Genomic DNA, 14,461 nt, shown 5'->3' on the forward strand with positions numbered 1-14,461 from the left:
TCTGGCATTGTTCTGCAAAACTCACTCTCGCCACCTCCAGCTTTCTCTCGCTCTTTCATATCCAGTTTCCTCTGGGCAGAATGAAGATTTGGCCCCCTGGACATTTGAACCCATTATACTTTGTCACTCTCTTTCTCTCGCTCCTCAGAATGACAGCAAACACTACAAACACACAGACTGACGGATGCATCTCCTCAGGAACTCTGGGTTATTTTTAGACCTTTCCTTTTTAGCACACCAATCAATGAAATTCTGTTTTTCACCGTTTGGTCCCCACAAGACTTCCACTATTCCTGCATAAATGGAGGTCAAAGCTATTGATTTCGGTTCACATCCTATCTGCATTATTGGACTGCTGCAGTGTCTGTGCTTTGAGTTTATGTTAAATGAGCTGCCTCCATTTGTCATTCATCCAATTTGCCCCTGTGCTTGGTTAGACTGTTATTCAGACATTTTACCTGATCGGTCATGTGAAAAAAAGAACATTTGCATTGATGTCCTCTCCCTGCACTCACAGCATTTATAGTTCCATGAGGAACTTTTAACATCCATGGAACCTTTTCAATGCACAAATGTTCTTTATAGCGGAAAAGTGTTCTTCTTTATTCTTCTTCTGATTTAAAAAAAAAAAAAAAAGAAAAAAAAAAAAGTTATTCGATGGGATCGCTGTGAAATGCCCGTTTGTAACCTTTATTTTTAAAAGTGTAGACACATGCAATCATACACAAATTTATAAAAAAAATCAGTCTCAGTGTTTCATGAATGTCTGGATTATTTTGCAAAGACATGTACATTTGTTGATGTTAAAATTGGACCTGATCACCCTGTCTGTCCCATTTATTTTTCTACAATACCAGGCTGACTATATTTTATCCTGCTTATTACATGGCCAAATAAATTCAAAAATAAACTAAATTCAAACTAAATTCGTCTTTTTGTAAATGCATGTTGCAGATCTTTTTGTGAACAACTGTATACACTTCATTTTTTATTTCTTGGACCTTGTAACATTTAATCAAAATGTCATAATTTGATCTTTTGGTCTTTGGTGACGTATTCCGGACTCCTCCAATTATTAATTCACTTAAACGCTGCCTTTTTCATACAATCAAGCTTGCATTAAATTTTGAGTGCAACACCCACATCTCAAAATATCCCATCCTACATTTTTTTATTCTTCGATAATTACACTCATATGAGTCACATTACTGAATAAAGTTCTGTCGCTACTTCCGTTTCATCATGAACATGTAAAATACACCAAAACAGATTTGTTTTTCTGCAAAAAAAACAAAAAAACATCACACAGTTCGAAAACCTCAGGAAAACAATAATTATTTACTTACGTGTTCAATAAAATAAAACGACAGACAGTGCTAACTGTTATCAACAACGACAAAAATGACAATAATAATTTATAGCACTCTTAAAGCAACAGTGCGACCTAATTTGTTTGAGAAAAAAACAGTGACGAACCAAAGGAAGGCCTCAAGGGAATTTGTGTGGTCCGTTTTGCACATTATAATTGAGGTCAGACAGTAAAACGCAGATCTGGCCGAAAGCTCTCAGGAGTGTAAAGTATTCCAGTGGCTGAAGGAGGGCCAGGCGCTGCAGTGGTCAGTGTTAGTAACCGCTGTTTCTCTATAGAAACCAGTGAACGGGACAAAATATGGAGGTTTGGGTTGTGCTGTGATTGAATTCTTCACAGGGTCCTTACTTTCATTACCACACTCGACAGGACTCCGCCCCTCTGTTCATGGCTGACGTCTCGGGGCAGTTAAAAGCTTTACGGAACTCTTCATAGTTGCTCATAGCCCCGATAACCCTTCATCATAGCAACGAGAGTAAAGTGAGTGACATTGAAGAATAGGGGATGTAATATAGATGTAAATGAGCTGTATATATTACTGCACCTTACCTATATTTAGAAGGGCTGTGAGCTCCACTTTGGATCTGATCACGTGCTGCCTCTGGTCTGTAGGCATTACAGCGAACCTAGCACATAACAATATATACACAAACAAATCAATAACAGTCCCATTTAAGGCAAGACACTACAGGCAAAAACAGAGATTTTTTAATGCATTGGTCAATTTTGAGATTTTGGGCTGTTTGGCTAGTGGAAAGAAAATATCCAAAATACACTTTTAAGTGTTTATTTTATTGCACTTCATCTATAGATTTGTAGGGGTTGGGCATTATTTAATTAGATGATGCCTTTTTTTGCATATCTGAAACATAACATTAATCAATCAACTGAGGTAGTATGGTGATATCTGTAAGTTAAATGTTTTACCCTATTCACCTGTAGTATCTTTCCTTAAAGGTGCAGTAAGTGATTTCGGAGAAACACTGTTGATATTTAAAAATCAACCCAAACAAACAAACACACCCCTACCTTCATTGCTCCACCCCCAAAATCTTTTATCTTCTGAAGCAAAGCAAAATAATGCTTTGCGAAAAATAAAGCAAAGATGACAAAACGGCAAGGCAGAACAAAAAGTGAATATACAGTACACAAGACTATATTCAGGCAAGAGTTTGTTGTTGACACTCAAACAATGACACTCCAAACTGTGCTGTTACTATTGCTAACATTATAACAAAAGCATATATTGGTTCTGTGAATCATAGCAAAACAATATAACTCTTGTATGAAGCAGAAACAACATCCGTTTTCAGGCCTTCCCGGCTTTTCTATCAGCTTTGCCTGATCATAACCCTTCTTTTCCCAGTGATATTCCTCTAATCTTTTCTCTTTTGTAATGTCTCTCAGCCACCTCTCTTTCTACAGTCTTTGCTCACTCCCTCCTCCCACATCATGAGTGGACACGCCCCTACTGCTGATTGGCTACAAGTGTGTTGTGGTGCTCGATCCGATCGACTTTCAACAGTGTTTCTGAGAAATCGCTTACTGCACCTTAAAACTCAATTTGCATATATTATGTACTTAAAAGTATTTACTTTAATAGTAATGGGAAAGTGCATACTTTTGAGGGCGTAACCAACCAAGTCCAAATTATTAAGATAAAAAAATAATATCCGTGACATCTGACATTTAGGCCCAAATATGTATATGAAATACTGAATACTGACATGGGCATAACTGAGGAAGAACAGCTGGTTATTGGTCAGACCCACACCAGGTAGGAGAGGCTCCTCGACTCCTCTCTCTTTCTCGATCCATCTCCTGTAGGCCTGCAGACACGTTCACATGTACATGGATACACAGAATTATAATTGTACACACCACAACCTGGAATATTAAAAGGTATAGTTTAAAAATTCACCCTCATGTAATTCCATACTTTCTATCTTCCATGGAACACAGGCTGGAATTTTTTTCTATGCAATTAAAATGAATTGTCAGTGGAGCTTTCAAGCTTCAGAAAGGATAAAAAAAGACCCATTAAAGTATGATAAAAGTGTTTCAAATGAATCTTTAGCCATTTAGCTGTATGATATATTTAATAATTTATTCACTGAATATCTTAACTCTCCAGGAGAAGCAGTCACAGCAGACTTTGAGTATGCGAAATTTTCACGGACACTGCGGCACTCTACGGCGTCTTTAAAAAAACACATAATTCGCCATTTTCACAATTCTCTCACATTTACATAAGTATAAATGGATGTCAATGGAAAGAAAAATGGGTTACACTTTATTTTAAGGTGTCGCTGTTACAGTGTAATTATATATTTAAGTACTGAGTAATATAAAGCAACTACATGTACTTACTATAGGGATAGGGTAGGATTAGGGTTTGGTTGAGGGTTAGTTGCATGTAATTATGCATCATTTACTGTTATTACTATGGTAAGTACATGTAACAAATGTAACAAGGACACTGTAAAATAAAGTGTTACTGAAAAATGTAGTGTGACTGTGACTGTCTCATGAGAGAAGTAGCAATGTCTGACTTGTGAATGAATCATTCTTTTGTGTCACATTTTTCTATGAATCAGTTGATCCGGGTCAGAAAAGTAGTCTCGATGTGTTCACAAATTGTAAGAAATTCTCTAAATTTTTCCTCCTGTGATCCATCAAAGAAAGTCTTACAGGTATGGAATGAGACAAGTTGATAATTCTAATGGAAAATGCTGTAATACCCTGAAAGATTCTCTCATGCCTCCGTTGTCAGCAATGTTCTCTCCCAGTGTCCTCTTCCCCTTGACCTTGAGAGGGGATTGTGGGTATTAAGTATTAGGTTGGTAGCTCTGCTACATTTTGATGAAGTGTTCAAAAATAAATGCATTGAAAATGCTGGTTCCTACTGTACATTTAGTCCTGCCTCCTTCCAGTAGTATCTGTCGTACTGGTCAATCATGCATTTTGCCTTTTCGGTGAAGAGGTTGATGGAGGAGTTGCTCCACCATTGGTCCAAGTTCCCATCTTTGTCATATTTCCTACCTAGATGAACACAAATACACACAGATGTCCTTGAGAATCAGGCAACGCATGTGTTGAGACTCATTATAAATCAAATGGCCTCACCATTGTTATCAAATCCATGGGTCAGTTCATGCCCCACAATTACACCAATCGCTCCATAGCTCAGTGATCTGACACAAGAACACATTTCACAAATTAGCTTTCCAAGAAATCTTCATGATCTTAAAATATAATATGTGCTGGGGAAATCTGAACATCTGAAATCTGTCTATGTCTCACCGAGGATAGTCTAGTCCCCAGAAAAATGGCTTTTGAAGTTCCCCTGCAGGGAATCCTGGGTAAAAGTGGAAGAATATGATCCAGTATATCTAAACAAACATCAAACATCTAAAAACATCCAAAACTCTGCTTTTGTACCAGATACCAAGCAGAAATGTGTTCTTGGTAACACACATTATACTGGATAATATTACAGTAATAATAATAACAATAATAAAAAAAAAAACAGTTTTCTATTTATATACATATATTTTAAAATGTAATTCATTTCTGTGATGGCAAATCTGAATTTTCAGCATCATTACTCCAGTCTTCATTGTCACATGATCCTTCAGAAATCATTCTAATATACAGATTTGCTGCTCAAGAAACATTTCTTATTATTATCAATGTTGAAAATATTTGTGCTGCTTAATATTTGTTAAACTGTGATACATTTTCTTCAGGATTCTTTGAAAAATAGAAAGTTCAAAAGCACAGTATAGAAATCTTTTGTAACATTATAAATGTCTTTACTGCCACTTTCGATCAATTTAATGCATCCTTACTGAATAAAAGTAGGCCATTCATTCCTTTAATTTTCATTTATTTTATGTAGTTTTCTTTGCTTCCAGAAAAATGTCATTTTAATTGATTGACTGTCTTAAATTTTGAAGGCGAAACTTCTGTTTTATAAAAATATATTGTGATCACGGAATGCTGTGATCGACTAAGCTGTGTATTCGAAATACATAACTCACTGATCTGGTTGGTAGAGGAGCTGTAGAATGCATTTACTGTAGTTGGGTTGGTGAACCACCTAAGCGAAATAAAAAGTGATGTTTCATCTTGTTCAAAGACAGATTCATCTCATTTGAACAGGCTTTGAAAATGCTGACAACTTACTCCTTGCGTGGGACTTTTTTCCTCAGCCAGCCGATGTCAGACTGAGCTATGAACTTCAGGGTCTGCATGACATTCCCAAAGTAGTCTGTCTTAGTGAATGACAACTGTGTATAAACATAAAACCTCAATGACTTTGAGTTGTACTGACATCTGCCAAACACAATTAAAACTGGAATATCATCATCTGACAAAATCTGAGAAGAATGCAAACATACTCGTTTGATGTCCTCATTAATATAGGTGTCATTTAGGATGAAGTCTGGGTAACCCACTTTCGCCAAGACTGCGTGAGCCTAAAGTGATATATAAACAGTAATGATATGGAAAAGAACATGCTGTGTATTCATAGCCATCACAGATACACTGGTACGCACCTTTTCTGTTGCTTTTCTCTTTGTTTCTTCATCCATCCATTCATTCTCCTTCTCTAGCATGTCGATAAACGCCCACCGGATACCATTTATCAATTCCTCCATCTTCATAAAGGACAAAAACATTAGTCATATGAGCGTTCAAAGTAATGTTTAGCAGTTTTACAGTAAACCGAGTTCCAGTTTTATGCTGTTATTCATGATTAGTGCCACTAGATGGGGACAAAAAAAAAAAAAAAATGTTTTGTGTTTGTGTGTGTGTGTGTGTGTGTGTGTGTATGTGTGTAGAGAGAATAGTTTTAATATATGAATAGTTGTGTATAGAACTTATGTATGTACAGTAAAAACAGAAATATTACTACAATTTAAAATAACTTTTTTTTCTATTTTTCTATATTTTAAGATGTAACTTATTCCTGTAATGGCAAAGCTGAATTTTAATTTAAAAAAATTCCATATCTAAAAACTTAAAAGTCTTACCATGTGTTTCTTGTCCTCCTGGAAATGCTTATCGACAAAGAGCCTACCGGTGGCATAGATGAGTGTGTTTTCTACATAATTTACGCACTTGTCCCAGCGAGGGGTCAGAGAGGTGGTCCCCGTGGTAACCTGAGAAGAGACGGATATTTTTAACCTCAGCAAATCTATTTTTATTCAAAGATTGGAGGAGGGTTAAAATGAGGAGGTGGTTCACTAACCCGAGCAAAGTCCAGGTATCTGTAGAGAAAGCGTCGGCTCAAGGTGGTGATTCGGGAAAATACTGATCTCCATATGACGTAATTGGCAACTGTCCTGGGGCGAGGTTGGAAGTACAACATTTGAAGCAGCTTAATTACAAAGTAATCTTGACTCTGTTATTGAGCAGAGCAGGTAATAAATGTAGGATGCATAAACAGCACACACAAAAACAGTGATCACACAACTGACACTGTCCAGATCAACACAGGCACAGCCTCAGGGCTCTGATGTTTTAATAGGGTTTTGCTCCTTACAGAGCTGTCTGGATACCTGTTTTCTGTGGCGTTGATGAGTTTGAAGAGGTCTTTAAAGTGTTGTGGGGCACGTACGATCACCTGCTCTGAAGAGGAGATTTTCAGGTCTGGGTAAAGCTCAGTGTCAATCACTGCTCGGACAAAACCCAGCCAGTTAAACTGCAAAAAGAACACAATAATAGTATGACCTGGGTAAACTGTGGTGTAGTGTGACTATGTGTTTAGAAATATATTTATATTTGTACCAGGTAAATAGAATTTTATGTCAAAGCTATTTTTTTTCAGGTCACTACAGTAACATTTTTACAAAAAAGTTTTAATTCGTTAACATTAGTTAATGCATTAGGTATCATGAACTAACAATGATCAATTATTTTTTTAGAGCATTTATTAATTTAAGGTTATTGTTCAATTCTACATATTTTAAGATATGGGACTTACATTGCTTTATCAAAATAAGTTAAGCAATTTTAAGCTTTTTTATAAGTTAAAACAACTTTTAAAAATTTTTTTTAATTTTAATTTAATTTAATTTTTAATTTATTTTCATTTCAAAGTTGAAATGACTTAAACATCCAAGATGATTGTACTTAAACATTGAAGGCAGCAAATGTTTTATTATATTGTTATAATGAAATGCAAATTTTTATGTAAATAAAAAGGCTGCCACGTTTCTCACTGACACGCCAAGTTTCCCACTTGTATTTTTGACTTTGTGGTGGCATTCGTGTGCGATCATAAATGTGACCCTGGACCACAAAAGCACTCACATGGGTACATTTTTTTAAATTGAGATTTATACATAATCTGAAAGATGAATAAATAAGCTTTCCATTGATGTATGGTTTGTTAGGATAGGAGAAAAAAAAAAAATAGGGTGTAATCGCCTTTAAAGTTCTACATTTATGTTCGCGATTGTGCTGCATTCACTCACAAAAATATATTTTTTTATATATTTAAGGTAGGAAATTTTCTAAATATCTTCATGGAACATGATCTTTACTTAATATCCTAATGACTTTTGGCATAAAAGAAAAATCGATAATTTTGACCCATACAATGTATTGTTGGCTATTGCCACAAACATACCCGTGCTAATTCTGACTGCTTTTGTCATCCAGGGTCACAAATATGATCTTTCCGACATGACTTGAACGTGACCCCAGTATCGTAAATAGCTTTTTTTTAGGGCTAGGAAAAACACAGCATCCTTGTTTTGTTCAACTGTTACCAACCAACACTGTGCAACTAATCAGCCTGGCTCATTTTGTCTTCCACTAATTATGTATGTGTATACAAGTATGAGTGACATGGCATAAAATATACATTTCATTGAATTATAATGAACTTACATCTGGAACAGTGCGCTGCAGTTTAGACAAACTGTACTTGTTGTACATGTTCTCACTGGTGCGGTTTTCATAGGGGATCACGATCTACAGAAGAGCACACACTCCATTAAAGCATCAAGTACCCTGACAGTCCTGTTGTCTTTCTCAATTCCAGTGATTTGAAGGAATTTGGCCTCAGATTTCCCAGTGTTTTGCTTCTCACCTTTGCAAGTTCCATCTCAAAATCAAGTACCAGTTTCATCTGAGCCTCAGCTGCCTGCTCATCGGCTCCAAGCATGACAGAAACGTCAACCATCAACCTTAAAAGAGCTTCTCGATACTGCAGAGAGGCATGAAAACAATGGGTTGAGAAAGCAGAGATAAAACCAGGCCTGACTGTGATTGCATGCATTGGATATATAGGCTAAGCAGGTTGACAGATGTACCGATGTACCATTTGTGCCTCAGTTGTGTTGGTGATGTAATCTTCTCTGGATGACAGTGACAAAGAGGCCTGATCCAGCTAGGAAAAAAAATAAAAAAATAATTGCTATGTATTTTTCCGCCCCAACTCACGCAATGGGTTGAGTCAGAGGTTGACATTTGACAATGTAGGTCGGTCTAACCTTGATGATGTACTGGTTGGAGTTCTTGTCATCAGGAGAGACATAAAGCCGGATAAGGACAGACTTGCTGTGCTGACTGCGTATCTGTGCCAGTGTCTCCAGCAGGCTAAACTGAGACTCCACCCACCGCGAGGAAGAGCCCAACGCGTCGCCTAGAACCGGCCAGCGGAACGCTTTCTGCTTCAGATTCTTCAGCAGAGGTTTGGCATCCTCAATCTCCAGGACAGCTGTCAGGTGGAGAGATGGAGAAGAAGAATTTACATTTATTCACCTGACACCCCTGATGTATAAGATCACGTAAAGTCTCAATTCCAGTCCCAAACGGTTTATGAAATTACAGTTTTTTGTACTTCACTGCCGTTCAAAAGTTTTGGATCGGTAAGATTTTTTATGTTTTTAAAAGAAGTCTCTTCTGCTCACCAAGGCTGCATTTATTTGATTAAAAATACACTAAAACCCAGTAATATTGTTAAATATTATGACAATTTAAAATAACTGTTTAATATTTAAAAATGTAATTTATTCCCGTGATCAAAGCTGAATTTTCAGCATCATTACTCCAGTCCTCAGTGTCACATGATCTTTCAGAAATCATTCTAATATGCGGATTTGATGCTCAATGTTGAAAACAGTTGTGTAATTTTTTTTTCAGGATTCTTTGATGAATAGAAAGTTCAAAAGAACAGCATTTATTTGAAATAGAATATTTTGCAACATTATAAATGTCTTTACTGTAACTTTTGATCAATTTTATTCATCCTTAATGAATAAAAGTATTGATTTATTCAATTTATTTCCCCCAAAAAATAAAATAAAAATTATTACTGACCCCAAACTTTTGAACGGTAGTGATAAATGCTGTTCTATTCATCAAAGAATCTTGAAATAAAAATGTAAATAATGTTTTTCAACATTGATAATAATGAATGTTTTTTGAGCATCAAATCATCATATTAGAATGATTTCTGAAGGATCATGTGACACTGAAGACTGGAGTAATGATGCTGAAAATTCAGCTTAGATCACAGGAATAAATTACACTTTACTATATATTTACATAGAAATAAGCTGTTTTAAATTGTAATAATATTTCACAACATAAAAAAACATTAAAAATCTTACCCATCCAAAACTTTTGACTGGTATTGTATGTTAAAAATAACAAAGAAATAATCTTGTCTGAATAGTGCTGTATGGAAGTGCAAAGAGCTCTCCGGTTCTTACATTCATTCATGCAGGATGTGTAGAGGATTTTGGCCTTCTTCACCGCCTCGATGTCATCACCTTGGATGGGCTGCTCTAACAACTCTGTGGCACAAAGATTCAATATTGAATCACCTTATTTGGGCTGCAGGTTTTATTCAGTTGAGAATCATGTGGATAAGTGCACCTTTCAGCTTGAGGTCTACATTCTGTCTGAGCCATGGGTAAATCCCATAGCTGGATAAATCTTCCGGAATGGGGTTATCCCGGAGCCAGCCTCCGCACGCGTACTGGTAGAAGTCATCACATGGTTCTACAGTCGGATCCATCTTACTCAGGATAGAACCGGCTAGAGATGACACATCATCAAACACAGATTCAGCATTACAGTAATCTCAAACAAGTAAAAACAGTGTTTGAACTCTTTTTCTGAATCATAATGTCTGCTGGTTATGTTTAAAGTAAAAGCGAGTGTATAGTTTAGGGAATTGCTAGGTAGGTGCCTACTGGCGCCAAGTTTAAGAAAAAAAGTCCACATGACATTCTAGCCCCTATATCACTGATAAACGTGGTTTACCTGCTTCAATACAATGGGGGGTAAGGCAAACGTCTTCATCGCTTGCTTTGTGTGAAACTACAGGGGGAGAGAAAAAAAAAATCTGTCAAGCAGACCAATCAAGACAACTATGCCCTGAAATGACTGCCAAACATTGCGCTACACACACACACACACACACACCCCCCACTGTGCTCAGGCTTCAGCTGTCCATGCTCTGGATGTCACAGGACAAAAACATAGTGCATGCTCTACTACACACATTCCAAAGAAGCTGCACATCTATAAACAGGGCAGGGGAAAAGTAACATGTTACATTAGTGTTACTTCTTAAAAAAGCAGCTAATTAGGTTACATTGTTCATTTTTATGGAAAATAAAATGTTCGTTACTTTCGAGTTACTTTTGCTCTTTCTTGCTTGTTTGTTTGACCTGTTTATTCAACTGTGCTTGGTTTTTAAATTAAATCAAAGTAAACAAAAATGAAATAATATTATATTAATATATTAATTTATTTTTGCATTTAATGTAACTATCTTTTTTACAGAATTTAATTTTATTTAATTTTATTAAATTGTATTAAATTTAAATAAACTATATCCCTGTGCACTGCTTGCAATGTATACATCTTCGTTTAAGGATGGGAACTAGTTCCTTTACATTGTCATTTACATGGAATTTTAAATTAAATAGAAAAAATAGTAATTATTTTGTGTATTTGTTTTCTTTAATTTAATACATTTTGCTTTTTTACAGTGTTTAATGTAATTTATTTGAACTTAATTGAGGTAGGAAATTGAGTTAATGATGCAAAATAATGAATACATTTTTTGCAATATCAATTTCAACGTACTGAAACACGATCAGTGTAAACTCTCCATGCAGAGGTCAGTGAAGCTGTGTGAATTTGTGTCAGTGAGTTTGAGTGAGCGCAAAACTGTATGTATGTTGTGAAATCAGACAAGCATTGCTTTTAAAGGCCTGTGTTTATGGTTCAGTCCACAACTGGACAGCAGATGACCACAGCAGGATCCAGCACCCGGCCCCGTGGGACTGAGCCTCATTATCCTCAGAACCAACACACACAGCCGCGTGTGTGAGACTAGATTATGTACAGACAGAAATGAGCATAATTACACTCTAGTCTCACCACAAATACGCAGGAAGCCCTCAAAAACTGAGAACAATAAGAACATCATTTATTTGCTGTCTCAACAGATACTTGTGTATACCCAAATACTGTACATCCACACACTCATACAGCATGTCATGAGATGTACATTCACAATGTCTCAGGTCCCATTCACATTCAGCACTCTTAAAGGGACAGTTCACTTAAAAATGAAAGTCCTGTCCTCATTTACTCACCTTCATGTCATTCAACAAATCTCGTAGCACTTTTATGGTGCTTTTTTGAGCATAACAAACCTGGTCATTTACATTTTTAGAGAAAAGAGCAACTTGAATACTCATAATATCTTCTTTTATGTTCAACAGAAGAAAGTAAGTCATAGTTTGGAACGAAATGAGAGGGCGAGTAAATGACAGAATTTTCATTTTTAGGTCAACTATCCCTTTAAAAACACACTCTTTCTTAAACACCCACTTTCCCTAAACGACTCACGGCCCTCTAGCCTCAAAACTTTAAAGACACATATATGTGTTTCCCAACCAGAGCTCCTACTTACTGTGCTAATTACAGCCTTCAAAGACACGCTGTGTGTGTAACAGAATACACTCCTAAAATAATCTCATACACAAACACACAACTGACCGAAGAGCACAAATCTATCTGTCTATCTGTCTGTCTATCTATCTATCTTATGTGCAATACATCACATTAGTAGTAAGTAGGTAATTGTGCATGCAAACGACTCACCCGTGATGACGGCTATCAGTAGTGCAATGCAGACACACACACACACTGCCAGCGCAGCTTTCAGGAGAGTGTTGGGGCCCGCGCTCGGTTTGGTTCCTCCTCTCCCCAGCCTCTCCATTTCCATACTGCCACTGAGTTGAGCGTGTTCCCTCTCTTTCTATTCCTCCCTCTATCCTTCTCACCCGGTTTTCACTCCGCCTGGCCTGGAGATGTGCACTTTTAAGTCCTGGTCCCAGGGTGCCGTGGTCCCTTTTGGATCACTGTGGGGCCGTGTGGAGGTGGTCTCGCCTCACAGGTCTCAGATCAGTGACAGATGCACAGCATGGAGAGTCATGCTCTACTTGCCAAAGAGAGAGGATAAGAGAGGAAGGAGGGGAAAGACAGAGTGAAGGAGTGAAGGAGAGAGAGTTAGGAGATCCAGGGGTAGGAGGAACTCTCCTCCTTCGAGCCAACTGGAGCACCTTACTTACAGGAGTAATTATACGGCGTCCTGCAGGAAGGGTGGGATGACTGTATTTGTGTCTGTGTGTGTGGATCTACGCTCATATAGTCTGTGTTTGGGCTCCAGGTGTGTGTTTCTGAATCCCTGAGATGATAAACCCTCTGGTTAAATGTAGCCACTTCTGTATTTATTCTCAGTATGTCCCACAGCATAAAATAGAATGAGGAACACTGTGTGATGATTTGTCTGTTCCAGGACACTATCTACTGCAGACACAAAGTTTCCTAGACAATGTTTTATCATGAGGGTTTGTTTCTGATCTGCTCTGCTCATTGTCGAATATATCAATGTCAGGATGATTTATCAGTCTAATTGCAAACTTGAGGTGCTCCTTATGAGAAAAATCTGTAACATTATTTGATAAAAGATTGTGAGGATTTCCAAAGACGCAAACACATTTGGAATAGTTTGAAACATCATTAAATATGGTTTATGTATCGAGATAAATCTAATTTAATCTTTAAAATAAAATTATTATGTAAATCTTTATATACAGTGGGTACGGAAAGTATTCAGACCCCCTTACATTTTTCACTCTTTGTTATATTGCAGCCATTTGCTAAAATCATTTAAGTTCTTTTTTTTCCCTCATCATTGTACACACAGCACCCCATATTGACAGAAAAACACAGAATTGTTGACATTTTTGCACATTTATTAAAGAAAAACTGAAATATCACATGGTCCTAAGTATTCAGACCCTTTGCTCAGTATTTAGTAGAAGCACCCTTTTGATCTAATACAGCCATGAGTCTTTTTGGGAAAGATGCAACAAGTTTTTCACACCTGGATTTGGGTATCCTCTGCCATTCCTCCTTGCAGATCCTCTCCAGTCATGTCAGGTTGGATGGTAAACGTTGGTGGACAGCCATTTTCAGGTCTCTCCAGAGATGCTCAATTGGGTTTAAGTCAGGGCTCTGGCTGGGCCATTCAAGAACAGTCACGGAGTTGTTGTAAAGTCAAGTCAAGTCAAGTCAAGTTTATTTGTATAGCGCTTTTCACAATACAGATTGTATCAAAGCAGCTTCACAGTATTAAATTTAAATAATACAACAAAGTTTATTTCAAGAGGAATTTATTGATTGATAAAATTAAATTAAATATCCCCAAAATATCCCCAACTGAGCAAGCCAAAGGCAACAGTGGCAAGGAACCGAAAAACTCCATCAAGTGACCTAATGGTGTCCTAAAACTCCATCAGGTGACCTAATGGAGAAAAAAAAACCTTGGGAGAACCCAGGCTCAGTCGGGGGCCAGTTCTCCTCTGGCATTTATGAGCTAGAGGCCGGATTGTAGTTTGAACTGTGGGATTATATGAATGCCTGGCTGAAGAGATGCGACTTTAATCTAGTTTTAAACTGGGAGAGCGAGTCTGAGCAACGAACAGTATCAGGAAGACTATTCCAGAGTTTTGGAGCCAAATGTGAAAATGCTCTCCCTCCTTT

At 37.1% G+C, this 14,461-nt stretch overlaps 1 protein-coding gene across 1 annotated transcript; it reads right to left on the reverse strand.

Moving 5' to 3' along the window:
• Window positions 1-663: 663 nt before the first annotated feature.
• Window positions 664-13,105, reverse strand: phex (phosphate regulating endopeptidase homolog, X-linked). The gene is made up of 22 exons (XM_082183348.1): window positions 12,515-13,105; window positions 10,658-10,714; window positions 10,268-10,429; window positions 10,102-10,185; window positions 8,878-9,104; window positions 8,706-8,774; window positions 8,475-8,591; window positions 8,273-8,356; window positions 6,937-7,079; window positions 6,627-6,720; window positions 6,409-6,537; window positions 5,932-6,033; window positions 5,773-5,850; window positions 5,558-5,661; window positions 5,413-5,471; window positions 4,673-4,727; window positions 4,496-4,563; window positions 4,281-4,411; window positions 4,111-4,176; window positions 3,097-3,198; window positions 1,919-1,995; window positions 664-1,825 (listed from the first exon to the last, which is right to left on the reverse strand). Exons 1-22 carry the CDS (start codon window positions 12,636-12,638, stop codon window positions 1,723-1,725), a joined length of 2,235 nt encoding a protein of 744 aa, XP_082039474.1. The 5' UTR covers window positions 12,639-13,105; the 3' UTR covers window positions 664-1,722.
• Window positions 13,106-14,461: the final 1,356 nt, after the last annotated feature.

Source organism: Leuciscus leuciscus (assembly GCF_965113295.1).
Source record: "Leuciscus leuciscus genome assembly, chromosome: 11".
Classification (NCBI taxonomy): Eukaryota; Metazoa; Chordata; class Actinopteri; order Cypriniformes; family Leuciscidae; genus Leuciscus; species Leuciscus leuciscus.

What these genes read in the sequence shown, in the direction of transcription:
- phex (XM_082183348.1), bottom strand. Translation starts at nt 12,638, where the DNA reads ATGGAAATGGAGAGGCTGGGGAGAGGAGGAACCAAACCGAGCGCGGGC. An exon ending in TTGAGATGGAACTTGCAAAG is followed by an intron (nt 8,357 to 8,474) that starts GTGAGAAGCAAA and finishes GCTCTTCTGTAG; the next exon opens with ATCGTGATCCCCTATGAAAA. An exon ending in GCATGAGAGAATCTTTCAGG is followed by an intron (nt 3,199 to 4,110) that starts GTATTACAGCAT and finishes ACGTGTCTGCAG; the next exon opens with GCCTACAGGAGATGGATCGA.